Source organism: Lissotriton helveticus, chromosome 1_1 (genome assembly GCF_964261635.1).
Source record: "Lissotriton helveticus chromosome 1_1, aLisHel1.1, whole genome shotgun sequence".
Classification (NCBI taxonomy): domain Eukaryota; kingdom Metazoa; phylum Chordata; class Amphibia; order Caudata; family Salamandridae; genus Lissotriton; species Lissotriton helveticus.
Window position 1 is genome coordinate 484,892,690 of NC_136057.1, and position 16,362 is coordinate 484,909,051.

Consider the following 16,362-nt stretch of genomic DNA (forward strand, 5'->3'; position numbering starts at 1 on the left):
TCTGGCGTGAGGGACTATGAAGATGCACGAAGCCATCATGCCTATGAGTTGCATAAACACTCGGGCAGAGAGCGAGTGTTGGGGCTTGAACCTTTGGATTAGTAGCTGCATACTGTTTATTCTTGCAGCGTTTGGGTATGCCTTTGCTGTCAGTATTTATTGTTGCTCCCAGGTACTGCTGTACATGGGATGGTTGAAGGTGAGATTTGTGGTAGTTCAACGTGAAGCCTAGGCTGTGCAGTAGGTGAATTGTTTTTGACATATGGCTGGCACACTGCTGGGCTGACTTTGCTTGTATTAGCCAGTCGTCCAGGTACGGATAGACATGAATATGTTGTCTTCTCAAATGTGCAGCCACTGTCGCTAGGCATTTTGTGAAAACTCTTGGAGCTGTTACACCAAATGGAAGGACTTTGAATTGGTAATGTTGATTTAGTAGCTTGAACCAGAGATACTTCCTGTGAGCAGGATGTATCGGGATATGGAAATATGCGTCTTTGAGGTCCAAGGTTGCGAGGAAGTCTCCTTGCTGCAACAGTGGTAACACTTGTTGTAGAGTGAGCATATGAAAATGCTCTGATAAGATGTAATGATTTAGGGGCCTGAGGTCCAATATTGGTCAGAGAGACCCGTCCTTTTTGGGGATGAGGAAGTATAGTGAATATACCCCTGTACCTTGATGTTCTAATGGTACTAGTTCTATGGCCCCTTTTTACAGCTTGCTGATGACTTCTTGCTGCAATAAGTTGAGGTGTTCTACCGACATAGGACGTTGTTTTGGAGGTATGTTGGGTGGTGTGGAGGTTAGCTCTAGGCAATAGCCATCTCGGATAATTTGCCTTACCCACTTGTCTGTAGTGATGTTTTGCCAGACTAGTAGGAATTGTTGTAATCGTCTCCAGACCGGTGTTATATGGTCTGGGGGTTGCGCTAAGGAGTCACTGTTTTGTATTGGTTGAGGATCTGGTGGTGGTGTTCCCTCGTACTCTGCCTTTGTTGTTATTGCCGCGGTATCCACCTCTATTGTTTTTATTGTAGGTGGTTTGTGTGTTTCCCTTGTAGTTTGTGGCCTGCTGTGATGAGTTGCCTCTTGCAGGACCCCTGTAATTTGAGCGACGAAAGAAACCTCTATGTTGTTGTGACTGTAGGGCTCCCATAGACTTAGCCGTCTCAGTGTTTATTCATCTTGTCCAGTATTGTATCTACTCCTGGATTGACTGGCTGGTTTAACAAAGTGGTCTGGACTTCGTTTTTAAAACCAGAAATGCGTAGCCACGCAGGTCTCCAGATCACAACACTGGTGTTAATAGACCTGGCAGCTGTATCTGCTACGTCTAAGGCACATTTAATGGAGGCGTTAGTGATTAGCTTTCCCTCCTGTATTAATTGTTCAGCATGTTCTTTGTATGTGTCAGGTAAATGCTGGAGAAGTGTCTCTAAGGTATCATAGTGTGCCCTGTCATACCTAGCTAACAGGGCTTGCGTGTTATATATTCTCCATATGTTAGCTGCTTGTGCTGCTACCCTTTTCCCTGATGCTTCAAAGATCTTTGATTCTTTGTCGGGAGGTGGAGCTTCCCCAGTTGTTTGTGAGTTTGCACGTTTACGTGCATTTGCCACCACTAAAGAATCCAAAGGCAATTGTCCCTTAATGTATGTAGGGTCTAGTGGCACTGGCCTGTATTTCCTCTCTATTCTTGGGTTAATGACCCTTGCCCTAGTGGTGTCTTTAAATATGTCTCCTGCATGTTTAAGTACCACTTTTCACATAGGCAGTGTCTTCACAGTTCTTTCTGATGTGGCAAAAGTGTCAAAGAGGAAATCTTCCTCCACACGGTCTGCATGCATGTCCACATTGTGATGGAGGGCTGCCCTTTCGATTAAGGAATTAAAAGCAGCTGCGTCCTCTGTAGGAGAAGGCCTAGCAGGGTATGCAGGTGTATCAGGAATGGGTTGAGAGTCACCGGGATGTACTGGGTCAGCCCATGGTTGAGTATGACTGTCTTGGTCAGTGTGTACTGGGTAGCTGTATTCCTGATCATATTCTCATATTCCTCATCCACCTCTTCATCCGAGTGTGTGGGTGTATATGAGTATTTGTTAGGCCTAGTTGGCTGAATAGGCTCAAATAGAAAAGGTGAAGTAGAACAGTCCCTTTTCTTTTTGAGTGGTATAGTGTAAGTCTCTTTCGGAGTCTCTGGTCTGATCTTCCTCTTGTAGAGAGTGAGTTTCCCAGAGTTAGGGTCAATGTAAAGTTTTGATTGTTCAACTGATTCAGGGTCTGGATGTAAGACTTCCTGTTCAGCAATTCTGGGTGTTTTTGCCAATGTCTTTTGCTTGGTTTGTTTCGGGTCGATGCCGCTTTTGGGGTAGACAGCCTTTGTCTTCGAGGAAGGTGGGAGGCCAAACTTAATCGGTCCGATGTTCTTTTCTGGTACTACAGTTTGTTTCGGTAGTGCCGGTTTCTTCGGAGCCGTACTTTTTCCCGTTGAGACAGTCTTTTTTGGCTCGATTATGGCCTTGTGTCGATTTCGGAACCGGTGGTTTCGGATCGACGCTCTTTGATGACGGTTCGATGGCCTTTTTCAGGTCGATTTTCTTCGGCTCGATCGTTTTCTTTTGCAGAGCCATTGGTTTGTCGCCTTTTTGTTTGGGGTCGACAACCTTCTTTGGATAGAGTCCCTTTTTTGTGCTGGCAGCTGTCGACGCCGATGATTTCGGTTCTACGCCCTTTTGTCATGGAATAGATGTAGGGGCGCTGGTTTTCGGCTCGACGACCCTTGTGTTAGACTCCGATGGGTCGACATAGTTTGGCCCGAAGACTGTATTGTCGAAGAGTTTCTTTGGTCTCGACTCCGATGGATCAACGTAGTGTGGTCCGAAGACCGTGTAGTCTATCAGTTTCGGTTTTGTTTTCTGTTCCACCACTTTTGGTTTCGATACTACCATTTTGGAGTACGTTGATCCGATGGGTCTTTACTAATATTCTTAGCCGAGCTGTATTGTGGGGCTATAGAATGTGTTTGGAGAACTTGGTTAAGGCCTTGTGGCGATGCCTCGACCTGAGCCTGTGGAACCATGGAGGTATACGTATGGGGCGCCGTACTCACTGTTGGGCCCGTTTCCTCACTGGAGTCGTCCTCTATGGCTCCAATCCCTTGTTCGTCGTCTCCTACCTCGACGATGTCTTCTTCCTCGTCGATGTAGTAGTCCGAGTCATGCTCCGAGTCTTGATCCGACTGTTCATATTCTTCGGCAAGATCTTCTTCGAAGATATTTTCTGGCTCTGGTGCTTGTTTCTGCATGGTTAGTCTAGCGGCCCGTCGAGTTCGAAGTGTCTTTTTGGAACGAATTTGGGCACAGGCTAGACAGTCGGATTCATTATGTTCTGGAGATAAGCACTTGTTACATACGGGGTGCTTATCGATATGTGGGTATATAGAGTTACAAAGAGGGCATCTTTTAAATGGGCTCCGTTCCATCGACGACTGGTCGCGTGGCGCCGAGAAGGCCCGCGGCCCGATTCGACGTCCCAAGTTGTAAAAGTTTGTAAAGAAGTCTGTCGGCACAGATTCAAGACAATACCGACGATACCGAAGGCCTTTTGGCCTCTAGAAAGTGTAATTTCGATTCCGAACTTCGAGTAAAGGAAAGTACATCCGAACCCAATGGCGGAAAAAAACAATCCGAGGATGAAGATGCCCATGCGCACTGTAGTCCAGGGGAGGAGCCACCTATCTCGTGATACTTCGAAGACTCTTCCAGGACAACAATGTGCAATCATTCGGACCCAACACTAGGCGGCGATCTATGCACAGATATGAATTCAGCAGCCCACATGCCTCGAACCATGGTTTTGCTAAAGTTGCCCAAGCGCCAATCTGTCAGGCCCTCATTAAACGGAAGGAGACGTTCGGTATAAGCCTGACCATTGCTGAAGGATTTCCTTTAGAACGTTTGTTTTAAGATTCATTGTGAGGAGTTGCAGTCCAAGGACAACTGCCACCCTTATAATCACATCAACAAACGATGCACTCTCCTCAGTAAAAGGATCTGGGGAGGTGCATAATCCACTTACATCTTTTAACTACTTGTAGGAAGCTGGCTCTGTATATGGTATACCACAAGGTGATTATACAGTGCATAGAGTCCAGAGAATCCTCAGAAGTGTACAGGGCACAATGTACAACCCAAAGTGCTCTATTAGTGGTAGTGTGGGCAAGCCGCCTAAGGCCTAACACAGGAGTGCCAGACAGGGGAGGACGAGTGCAGAAGTCAAAATCGGAGTACAGCCAATGCATTTCAATGGAGACTACGGGTGCTTAAAACAAAACTGCTTGCAAGTAAGTAAATTGATTGAAGGAGCCAAACTTTGGGGGTTAGAGCAAGCACAGGTGGCCACAAAGCAGCACCAAACATTTACCATCAACGGCACAGAGGTGGCCCCTGGATGCAGGGTGCCTTTCCAGCATCGGGCTATCAATGCTTTTTGATGGAGAACTTGCTTCAACAAACAGGCTGCAGGCATTGAACTGGACATTGCAGGAGGGAGACCAACAAAAGAGGTACGTAGACATGTAGGGGGTCATAGGGGAACCATCAGTTTAGCTGCCCAGGGGCTTCAAGTGCAGGGGTGCCTTTAGATTTCGGATTATTTTTTTGTTGTTTTTGTGGTTTTTCTTTTTTAACCAGAGCAGGTTGCGGTGAGGTGGAGCTTCTTGATTCAGGCTGCAGGTGTCATCATTGAGTCCAGCGTTGGTTGACCACTCCTGTTCTGGATCAGTGGTCCACCTGGACAGGGACTGGAGGTGTCTGGTGCTGAGTGGGCAGGACTCTCATATCTGTAGGGCACCGGAGACCTTTGCGTAGGTTTCTTGGGGACAGAGCTGCTATTCTCGGGAGTCTCTGGTCTTTGCCAAAGAGCAGGCCGTCTTCCTCTCGTTCTGAAAGTCGCTGGCTGCATGACAAGCATGATCATCTTCGCAGGGTCTTTTAACCTGGAACAGGCCGGTAGGGCTGGGGCAACTCAGTAGTTATCTCAGGCTTCGCTGCACGGTCTCATCTTTGTCCAGCTTAAGTCGGCAGTGAACTAGTTTCCAGGTATGGGGGAGCCACCAAAATAGGAGATTTAGGGGCGTTTTAGAGGAGTAGCAGGTAGAGCCAATGGGCACCTAACCTGGGGTGCCTACATCCTCAATTACACCACTGTCGTGTGGGAGGGGGCATAGACCTAGTCGGATAGGCTGGATCTCCAAGATGGTGTGGCCTGAAAGATGTGCTTCACCTCACCTCCCCCACCTTAGGGGTGGAGTTGGCCGAGGTGGGAACACCTCCCATTCTTCTAGGTTTTCCCACCCAACGTGGGGGTGTAAACTGGGGGATGTCATCTTCAAGTAGCAGCAAAGGCTGGGTGTCGCATTACAAAGGCGGCAGTCCTTTGAGGATTTCCTCTCGAGCACTGGGCCCACCCTGGGTGAGGAGATGTGACACCTCAAACCAGGATCTGCATAGTTTCTGGTCCCAGAGAGCAGAGGCTCTCCACCCAGGGTTCCAGAAGCCTGTCTGGTGGTGGCAGGCCACCTAAAGCCAAACAGAGACCAAACCAGGGTTGGCAGATTTTCAGGGGGCACCTCTGATGTGCCCTCTCGGTACATGTTCTAATAAATCCAACACTGGCATCAGTGTGGGTTTATTATGAGAAGTTGTTTAGTACCAAACATTCCTGGGTTTAGGCAGCCACCATTGTGCCGAGCAACCAGAGTTGTAGAGTTGCCAGTGCATGTATTTTTTATGATTTTACTGGCACTTACAATATTAAGAATAGGCTTAAATATTGTAGAGGCATATCTGCTCATACAGATATCTCCATACCTGAGATCTAGTGCACCCTGCCTTAGGCCTAGTAACGTCAGCTAGAGGGGTGACTTACCTATACCTTAGACAATGCTGCTTGACATAGCACACAAGCAGTGTGCCCTGTAGACTTGTTTTTCTCTGCACCAAGGTGTACAGGCTGCAGAGGCAGTTTGCATGGCCCTGGTGGGGAGTCCCTAGGGATCCTCTTCAGTCAAAATGCCATAGGTACCAGGGGTATCATTTACTAGGGACTTACAGGGGGTTCTGAAGTACTGCCAATCGTGGTACAGTTTTAGGAAAGGGGCTTTGGCACAGGTGACCTGGTCAACAGGGACCCTGTACTCTGTAAATCAAAACCACATCATTTTCCAGGCAAAAAGCGGGATGGACTAAGCATGTCAAAAGAGGAGGTCTCCCTCGTAGCTTCATTGGGGGTGGGATGAGGAATCTATACAATTAAGAATTTAAGTAAGGCTTAAGTGTAGGGGGATTCTAAAAACTTGAAGGGCTGTCTGCTCAAAGTCAAGGGGAGAAAAAACTCCTGTTTAAAAGTAGGTCTGCTAATCAGATGTTAACATTGATAGCTGGGCATAGATGTATGTCAGTTTCAATTTTATCTATATTATCCAGAAATGATCAGGTAGTTAAGTTCTGGAATAGGCTAACTGGAGAGTACGGAAACTAGAAGTACAATTAAATAGGCTTTTAATACTCACATGTATATATTGATTAACTTACATGGCCACTTCAAAACTGTAAGAGAAAATGAAAACTGCATACCTGTATGATTTAAAAAATAGGAGAGGACTATGATACGGTCCAAAAGGAAACGGTTTTATTTCAGTATGCTTGGTGTGCGCTGTAACGATATCCATATTTACAGAAATTTCCTGGGAAGTAATGAACAAAGCCATTAATCTCACTTAAAGCAAACATTTATCTTTGGAATAAAGCAATGATGGGTTATTGAGGTTTATTTCTAGCAGAATACATGGGACCATTATTACTTGCTTAACCATAAAATATATAATTTCAGGAATACACATCTGAAAAACGTTTTCCTTTGCTAATTTTAGACCTACAAACATCCTTTAAGAGAAAATGATAAATCACTTTCTAAAACTCTAATGGGAGCACACCTACTGCTAAATATAGTAACCTAGAATAAAACTTCAGTGCGTTGAGTAAATATCAAAATGTGCGACAATCACCAAAACGGTTTGACGTTATGAACGCTGTAAAAGAAACAATTGATGGACTGAATGCTGGACAATGCAAACATTCACCCCCAGTCACAAGGATCTGGGTAAAATCCTTCATTCTTTTACTCAACACACCACCCCAGTTTGGACCCAGCCACATGCAAATCAGTCTTGACCCTGGTCCTTGGAGAACAGACCAGCCCGAACTGCCAAGCCAGGTCCTCACTGGAACCGAAACAAGCATCCTGGGACCAGTTTCAGGGCATAAACCATTAATTAGCCAGGCCAGCTTGAATCCAGTGGTGCAGTGAGCACGGGACCCACGTCTGGGCATACCCTTCACACTTAGGGTGACATATGCAAAAGAAACAATTGATCGACGGAATGCTGGACAATGCAGTTGGGGCTAGACTGTTCCCATTGGGCACATGGTCAAGACTGATTTGCATATGGCTGGGTCCAAACTGGAATGGCATGGTGAGCAAAAAAAACTATGGATTTATGTCCAGAACTCTGTACTGGGGTGGATGTATGACATTGTTCTGTCCATTAAATGTTCCTTTTGCAGTTATGAATGCTGTAGTAATATACTAGAACTTCAGGGTTAAAAAAACAACAAAGTAAAAACAGAACAGTAAAGAAAGCACACCTACTTTTCCACACAAATGCTTGTCTGTCGGTGGCACGGTCAGGGAAAGGCTTTTTGCCAACAACTCCTTTAGACTCTCTGCTTTAGCATGGAGCTTCTTCAGTTCATTGATATTCAAACCATGAAACAGTTCAGGTGTTTCTGATGCCTTTTTAGCAGGTTTGCAAATAGCTTCTTTGTTAAGCAGAGTTTCTGTGTGCTTTAGATTAGGCTTAGTAAAAGAGGTGGACTCTCGAAAAGACCGCCTTCGTTCTCTGGTTGAGGTAGAAAGTACTTCATCATCCATATCATTTTCTTCAGTGTCAATAGTAATCTTGTCTTGTGTGAGGTCATGAAGTGAAGGTTGTGGAAGTACAAATGCAGGCTCTTCAAGAGCTGGACTTTCAAGTGACAATTCCTTCGTTTTCAAAGCTTGAGTCGCTTTCAGTTTCTGAATCTTTAGGGCATACTCGTACTCCAATTTCTGTAACCGTTTTTTCTCCAAAGCGATTAATTCAGCTGCATTCTTTTTCGGACTTGACGCAGGAGAGTGATCCACTTTGAACATTTTATTTGGCTGTAGAGACAAAAGTAGATTCTTTTTTTAATTGTAACATTTTTATATAGAGCAAACTTGAGGCGAAGTTATCGGGCATCATCGCTTTACACGAGCACCAGTTGTGTTTTACATGAGGACACATTCATTTTTGTTAGGCACAGGGAGAGTAAGTGATTTGCCCACAATCACAGGATGTTGCATGTCCTTCCCGGTACTCTAACCCAGTTCCCTAGATTGGAGGTCGACCGCCGTAGCCGTTAGACCAACGCCTCTCCCCATTATGACACTTTAATGTCATGAAACACTGATTACTAGATTGGAGCACATTGAACACAATTTATAAACCAAGTCTTCGAGAAAGAATTCTTATACAATCCATAAGTGTTGGGGGTTTATTTATTTTTTTACAATTCCATAAGGATTGTCAGAATTCTTTTGGGTAAAGTGCTTACTGAAAACAAAGGTTTCTGGTTTCCATAAACTTACTCTAAAGTTATCTTGCTCCTGTTTTCTTTTTCCAATTTCCTGGCTGGCCACTGCTTTTGCTCGAGCAAGCTCCTCACCATATTTTAATGCCAGAGATTTCTTGACTAAGACACGCTGCTGGACTTTGTGTATCTGAAAATAAAAGGCATTTAGAGCAATACTGTTCCCTTTGGTGTTCAAAAAACTAATAGTATGGTGAAGTAATGCAGATTAGCAGTGTACTTTAACTGTACTCCATTTAAAAAAGTTATCACTCTGCATCAAAACACTATCACGGCTCAGTCGTACATAGTGCCAGCCACCATGCAACATAAAAGAGGAGTACTGGGATACAAGCAAAATCTTACTAACTTGGTGCTTTGTATTCAAATCATTCTTTAAAATTACAAACTATTTTAAACTTTTAACTAGATGGGTGAAAAACTGAAAGGTATACAGCTGTGCTTCTGCATCCTCTGCAGCTTAAGTGCCTCAGTTCTCACAATGTAGTTTGCTATTGATCTCAACAGGAGCAGAGACGGACATCAAGTGTCAGTGATGTAAAGGGGCCAATGCACTTAAATATCAGTATGACAATGGCACAATGTTTCCTGAACCATCCAGCTATTTTAAATGTCACTTGGACAAAGTGACTGAGCAGTGTGGAGTAAAGAGTATTAGCATGGAGTGGAGTATACATGTATGCTATCTTACTGCCATTACAGACAACACATTTTCAATGGACATTACCATAACATGCACAGAATTTACTGATAAAACTTAACAGCGCACCAACGATAATGTATGGAAATAGACATTAGTGTATTGACGGTTTTGATTCCATTCAAATGTGTCTCCACCACACTTTTGCACTAATGTGCTTTATTTGGGATTTCCGAATTCCAAGTATATTCTGAAATATTTGTAAAGTTAATTTACTGACATTTTAATGCTGTTGTGTGCTAGTAAAAAATAACTAGTTGACCGCAACATTGTCACATAAATAATCCCACACTGCAGTCAGAAAGAAAAGTGAACACCAGCCTCCCTCGGAAGACAGACCTTAACATTTGGCCTGCCTCATTTACTCCTGAACTTCAGCATGGTTATTGGCACGTAAAAATATGGGTGCAGTAGATGCAGGGAAGAAAGATAGTCCCCAGTATCCATCACCTGCAAAATATCCAGAAGTGAGAGCTTCCTGAAAGGTTGTTTTTTTTATTAACTTGTTCAATAACCTGAGATAAATTACTCGCCTCTACTGTCCAGACAACTTTTTGATCAGAAATAAGTGGAAACAGAAACCTTGGTTGCGCTGATTGTGCAGCATCTCCTCTATGGCTTTTGAGAGGAGCAATCTGACTTTTTTTGAGAATTGGAAGTAGAAGATGGGGTGTCTTCTGTGGACGAACATTTGGAGGTTCTGAACAAATTTGAGGGTGCAACCATGCTGGTATACATCCAACACCCATTTGTCGGAAGATTATGAGCTTCCATTGAATGAAGAGCTGGAATAACTTGTGACCAAATTGAAGTGGGACTGTGGTGAGAAGCCTGTGGTACTTCATTTTACGCCTGCTGATGTGCAAAGTTCCAGCTGCCTATAAGATGTGGACGTTGTGGTTGACCTTTATGATGGAGCTGAATACTGCGAGCAAAAACCCTGTTTAGAGTAGGGCTGAAACCGCGTTTGGAACGGAGGTCGGGAGATATACAGGCCACAGCCCCTGTCTCGAAAGGACTGTAATCTCCTCTGTATTAAGTTGTTCAGCTACTTAGCCATGTGTCTCAGACTTTATCGACCGCAATATGTCGTCAACGTGTATTCCAAAAAGATACTCTCCATCGAATGGCAGGTCAACGCCTTTTTACCTTCTGACAGGCTCTCATTCCTCTTTTTTTATGTCCTCAGGAAGATACTCAGAGATGAGATGTCGGACCACATCTGCCAGACACATATCCCCAGGATAGCTATGGCATTTGAGGCTCTGACTGAAGTAGTCGCTGTAGGAAAGTGGGTGTCAATTGCACTCCCTTCCTTAAGCTTTTTGCCCGATTCTGATGCATCTTTGATCGAGTGTACACTGGGTACCTGCTAACCAGGTTCCCCAGTGCCCATTCGCACAATTGGGAGACTTCAGGCTCACATACAAGTCCCTTGTAAAAGGTACCAGTGGTACCAAGCGCCTTGTGACCGGATGAACAAGTTACTTACCTTCGGTAACGCTTTTTCTGGTAGATACTATATCTGCCTGTGGATTCCTCACCTTGTGAATATCCCCCTTGCGTCAGCAACGTTCGGAATTTTTTCTTCGTAGCACGCCGGCGTGGACGACGTCATAGGAGCACGGCATCGCGCGCGACTCCGTCTGACGTCACCGACTCCTTATTAGGCCCACGTCGGCGTGATGACGTCAGTTCCGCCCTTTTTTCCGTGCCTTCGAGGCACACGGACGGCCAACGACAGCAAATATGCATATATACAATGTACACAGTACATACAAACCATCATAGCACACAGTGCATAACAAAGGTATCAAAACCCAAAATATATACAAACAATAAAACCAGGTATAGCAGAGTGGACAACGGGGAGGCGGGTGGGCATGTGAGGAATCCACAGGCAGATATAGTATCTACCAGAAAAAGCGTTACCGAAGGTAAGTAACTTGTTCTTCTGATAGATACAGCTGCCGTGTGGATTCCTCACCTTGTGAATAGAGTCCCACAGCAGTCCCCACTCCCAGAGGAGGGTGACCACTCTGCTATACCAGGAAATCTTGGAGAACAGAGCGCGCGAAGTGGCCGTCCCTCCTCACCTCGGTATCCAAGCAGTAGTGCTTCGCGAAAGTGTGGAGGGAGGCCCAAGTCGCGGCTCTGCAAATGTCCTCAACAGGTACACCTCTAGACAAAGCAGATGTTGCAGACTTTGCTCTAGTTGAATGTGCTCTAATACCCTCAGGAGGGTCCTTACCCGCAAGGGAGTAGCAGATCTTGATGTACAGGATTATCCACCTGGAAAGTGTGCGCTTGTGCACCGCTCTGCCCTTCCGACAGCCAGCAAAACCAACATACAGCTGATCGTCCACCCGGAAGTCCTTAGTCCTGTCCAGATAGAAAGACACCGCCCTCTTAGGGTCCAGACGGTGCAGTCTCTCTTCCTCCTTAGAAGGGTGAGGGGGAGGATAGAAGGTAGGAAGGGTAATGGACTGTCCAAGATGGAAGGGATGAATGGTCAGGAATGGGGGCTTGGAACTAAGAGCCTGAAGCTCACTTACCCTCCTTGCCGAGGTGATTGCAACGAGGAAGATCGTTTTAAAAGAAAGAAACCTCAATGGACACTTGTGCAAGGGTTCAAAGGGAGAACCCATTAAAAAGGTCAGCACAAGATTCAAATCCCAATGAGGAACAAAAGGAGTAGGAGGGAACATATTTGTTAGACCCCTCAAAAACCTTAAAACCACCGGAGATTTAAAAAGAGAGGGCTGATCCGGCAAACAGAGAAATGCCGATAAGGCCGAAAGATACCCCTTGACCGTGGCCACAGCAAAACCTTGCTGCGCCAGAGAAAGAGCAAATTGTAAAATGACAGATAAATGAGCCTTCAAAGGGTCAACATCCTTCTCCCTGCACCAAGAAACAAATTTAGACCACCTATAGGAATAAATGGACTTAGTGGTGTCACGCCTGGCAGAAAGAATGACATCCACCACATCGTGAGGGAGAGAAAAAGAACTCAAGTTGCCCCGTTCAATCTCCAGGCATGAAGGTGTAATGTCTGGAGGTGGGGGGTGTAGAACCTGCCCCTCCATCTGAGAAAGGAGGTCTGCCCTGTGAGGGAGACGGAGCGGCGGGTGAGAGGAGAGGTGGAGAAGGTCTGTGTACCACACCCTTCTTGGCCAATCCGGGGCGATCAATATGACTTGGGCCCGGTCTTGGCGAATCTTCCTCAGAACCCGAGGAATCAAGGGTATGGGAGGAAACGCGTAAAGGAGTTGATATCCCCAACTCAACTGAAACGCGTCCCCCAAGGCTCCTTGCAACGGATACTGGAGACTGCAGAATGACGGGCAGTGAGCATTCTCGCAAGTGGCAAACAGGTCCATCCGAGGAGCACCCCACATCTGAAAGATGTCGTGAACCACCTCCGGGTGAAGCCTCCACTCGTGGTCGGCAGAGAACTGCCGACAGACTGTCTGCACGAACGTTCAGAACCCCGGCCAGATGATTTGCCATCAGACAAATCTGATGGTCCTGAATCCAGGACCAGAGACGCAGAGCCTCTCTGCAGAGACACTGCGACCCTACTCCTCCCTGCTTGTTGATGTACCACATCGCGGTCGTGTTGTCCGTCAGGACTTGAACTGACTGACCGCGAAGGGAAGGGAGGAAGGCCTTGAGCGCCAAACGTATCGCCCGCAATTCCAGAAGGTTGATGTGAAGCAACCTTTCTTCTGGAGACCAAAGGCCCTTGACCTCCAGGTCCCCCAGATGAGCATCCCACCCGAGAGTGGATGCATCCGTTATCACTGTGGCCACTGATGGAGGCAGTTGAAAAGGCTTTCCTTGAGACAGATTGCCTTCCACGCCCCACCAAGACAGATCCGCCGCAGCTTCTCTGGAGATCCTCACTGACTCCCTGAGATCTCCGTTGTGTTGATACCACTGCCTGCGGAGGCACCACTGGAGTGCCCTCATGTGCCAGCGTGCATGACTGACCAACAGAATTCAAGAAGCCATCAGACCGAGCAGACGAAGGACCTTCAGTACTGGAACAACCGCTCCATTGTAGAATAAAGGAATCATCTCCTGTATGTCGTGAATCCTTTGAGGTGGAGGGAATGCACGACATACAGTAGTGTCCAGTACCGCACCTATGAACAGGTTGCGCTGGGAGGGCACCAGGTGAGACTTGGGTACATTGATCGAAAAACCCAACCTGTGCAACAACGGAGTTGTCTCCTGCAGATGATGGAGCACCTTCTCCGGCGACTCCGCTTTGATCAGCCAGTCGTCCAGATAGGGGAACACAGGTATCCCCGATCTCCTGAGATGCGCAGCCACCACTGCCATCACCTTGGTGAAAACTCGAGGCGCAGTAGTAAGCCCAAACGGAAGGACCGCAAATTGGTAGTGCTGCGATCCCACGGTAAAACGGATATACTTTCTGTGTGACTTCAGAATGGGGATGTGAAAATACGCATCCTGCAAGTCGATCGACACCATCCAGTCTTCTTCCATCAGCGCTTGAAGAACCTGAGCAAGGGTGAGCATTTTGAACTTCTCCTGTTTGAGATAGAGGTTCAAAATCCTGAGATCCAGGATTGGCCGAAGCCTGCCATCCTTCTTGGGTATCAAGAAATACCAGGAGTAGCACCCTTGACCCCTCTCCTGCTCTGGAACCACCTCTATTGCACCCTTTCGGAACAGAGCCAGGACTTCTTCCTGCAGGAGCAGCAGGTGGTCCTCCGAACAATAACCTTGGCAAGGAGGGTAATTGGGAGGGAACTCCTGAAAGGGAAGTGCATACCCATTTTCCACGAGATTGAGAACCCAAAGATCTGATGTAACAGATTCCCAATCTCGTAGAAAATGAGTAAGCCGACCCCCTACTGGCCCCACATGATCCAGAATGGTGGATCTAGGGCTGCTTTGCTGATGCGGGTTGGGTATTATTGGAGGAAGTGGAGGAAGAGGAGATTTGACGCCCACGTCCACGACCCTTCTGTCTACCTCTATAGGACTTATACAGAGGGTTCTGCTGTTGCTGCTGCTGTTGGCCTTGTCTGAAGGGACGAAAAGAGGATCTACCAAAGCCTCTAAACTTTCTAGTTGTCGACCCTCTCATCTGGAGACCCAAGGATCTTGCAGTAGCACGGCTATCTTTAAACCTTTCCAAGGCGACATCCGCTTTTTTACCAAAAAGGCCAGTCCCTTCAAAAGGCAAGTCCAGCAACGTAGATTGCACATCCGCAGAGAAATCAGAGGATTTTAACCACGCGGCCCTCCTGGTCGCAATAGAAGAGCCCATAATCCTGGCAACAGAATCAACCGTGTCCATGCCACTCTGAATAACCATGCGTGCAGCAGCCTGAGTGTCTGAGACCACCTCATTAAAGTTCTTTCTATCCTCCTCAGGAAGCTTAGATGATAACTGCTTCACAGAATCCATCAATGCATGGACATATCTTCCTAAAAGACAAGTAGCATTAGTGGATTTAAGAGCCATGCTCCCTGAAGAGAGTCTTCTTTGCAGACTGATCCAACTTTTTTGAGTCTTTGTCCGCTGGCACTTGAGGGAAAGAGCCTGCAGCCCTGTTAGAACATGCCGCCTGCACTACAAGACTTTCAGGAGAGGGGTGCGAAGAAAGAAACTCAGGGTCACCAGGAGCCACCCTGTAGCGCCTTGCAACAGATCTTGAAACCGCAGGAGCAGATAATGGTCTCTTCCAGATCTCTTTTATTGGATCTGATAAGGCATCAGTGAACGGTAACGTAGGTTCAACAATAGAAGAGGGAGAGTGCAAAACTTCAGTAAGTATGTTGGGCTTGTTTCAAGTTGAGAAGATCTGCAGCCTTCCTAATAACGACGTGATAGGGTGCTGTGAGAAGTTGGCCTGATGTGCAGTGCTCACTATTCTAGTGATCACTATATATCAGTCCAGACAACCCTTATTGATGATTGGTTGTAAGTCAACCTTATAGACCAGCTATCCTAGTAACATGGATACGAGCAGTCTAAGGCTAAGACTCTAGAGGGCGTGTTAAGCCAGCTGTTTTACCATCACATTACCCCTTGAACACCCAGTGAAAGGACACCACACAAGTGTTATGAAAATAAACAATGTATTTATTAGAATCACAACAACCCTGTACTCTTTATGAGGACAGGGTGCTAAGCACACAACAAAACTCTTATGAAAATACTTAAGTTAGCACGTTATACACAAATGCCCGAGGGGCACGAAAAACCATATACTCTAAAAGTGGAATGCGAATTACTAGCAGGTAAGTAACGATTCTCAGAGGCTTTGGGATCGCTAGGACTGGACTACTGAACCTTTAGATTACTAGCAGGAGGCCTAGGGAACTCGGGTGCAGAGTGTGCACTCTCACGCGGGATGCGGGACAAAGTCTATGGAAGCTAGAATTCACAAAGTTAGTGTTCACGGGCGAACCCGACCTGGTAGGGAGAAAACGACAGTGGATCCTGACCCTTAGATAGTGAGGCTATGCTGGGGCACCGAAATGCCGAAGTTACCTAGCCCAGGGGCTGCAGCTGCATAGGTCTGAAAAGACGTCGGGAATCCTCGTGCCGGACCAGGAGCCTGGAAGAAGGAAGTTGCTGGCAGGCGACCAGTGAAGAAAAGTTCGATGGATCCAAGCCTGGATCAAGGAAGAAGAATACCTGAAAGCAGAGGGGACCAAGTTCTTGAATCACTAGCCAGTGATTAAGTGGGCACCAGGATGGCACCGGGCGAAGTCACCGCAGTCAGGTGAGTGGGCGCTGCTGGGCTCTGCAGTCTCTCGGACCAGGAGGCGTTGTCGGCGACCAGGATGGAGGTGCGAGCTGTCCCACGAAGGTTCTTGCTGTCGACGTCGCTGGACCCAAGATTGGGCAACAAGTCTTGGCAAATGCAAGGCCCACGCGG

At 46.6% G+C, this 16,362-nt stretch overlaps 1 protein-coding gene across 1 annotated transcript in view; it reads right to left on the minus strand.

Moving 5' to 3' along the window:
- ZFC3H1 (zinc finger C3H1-type containing) overlaps positions 1-16,362 on the minus strand; it is an 830,061-nt gene that overhangs the window by 611,558 nt on the left and 202,141 nt on the right. Inside the window, exons 14-16 of the mRNA XM_078673923.1 lie at positions 8,732-8,863; positions 7,712-8,263; positions 6,637-6,746 (exon numbers count right to left, since the gene is read on the minus strand). Of these exons, the coding sequence (XP_078530049.1) occupies positions 6,637-6,746; positions 7,712-8,263; positions 8,732-8,863 (794 nt within the window). The remainder of the gene's footprint in view (positions 1-6,636; positions 6,747-7,711; positions 8,264-8,731; positions 8,864-16,362) is intronic.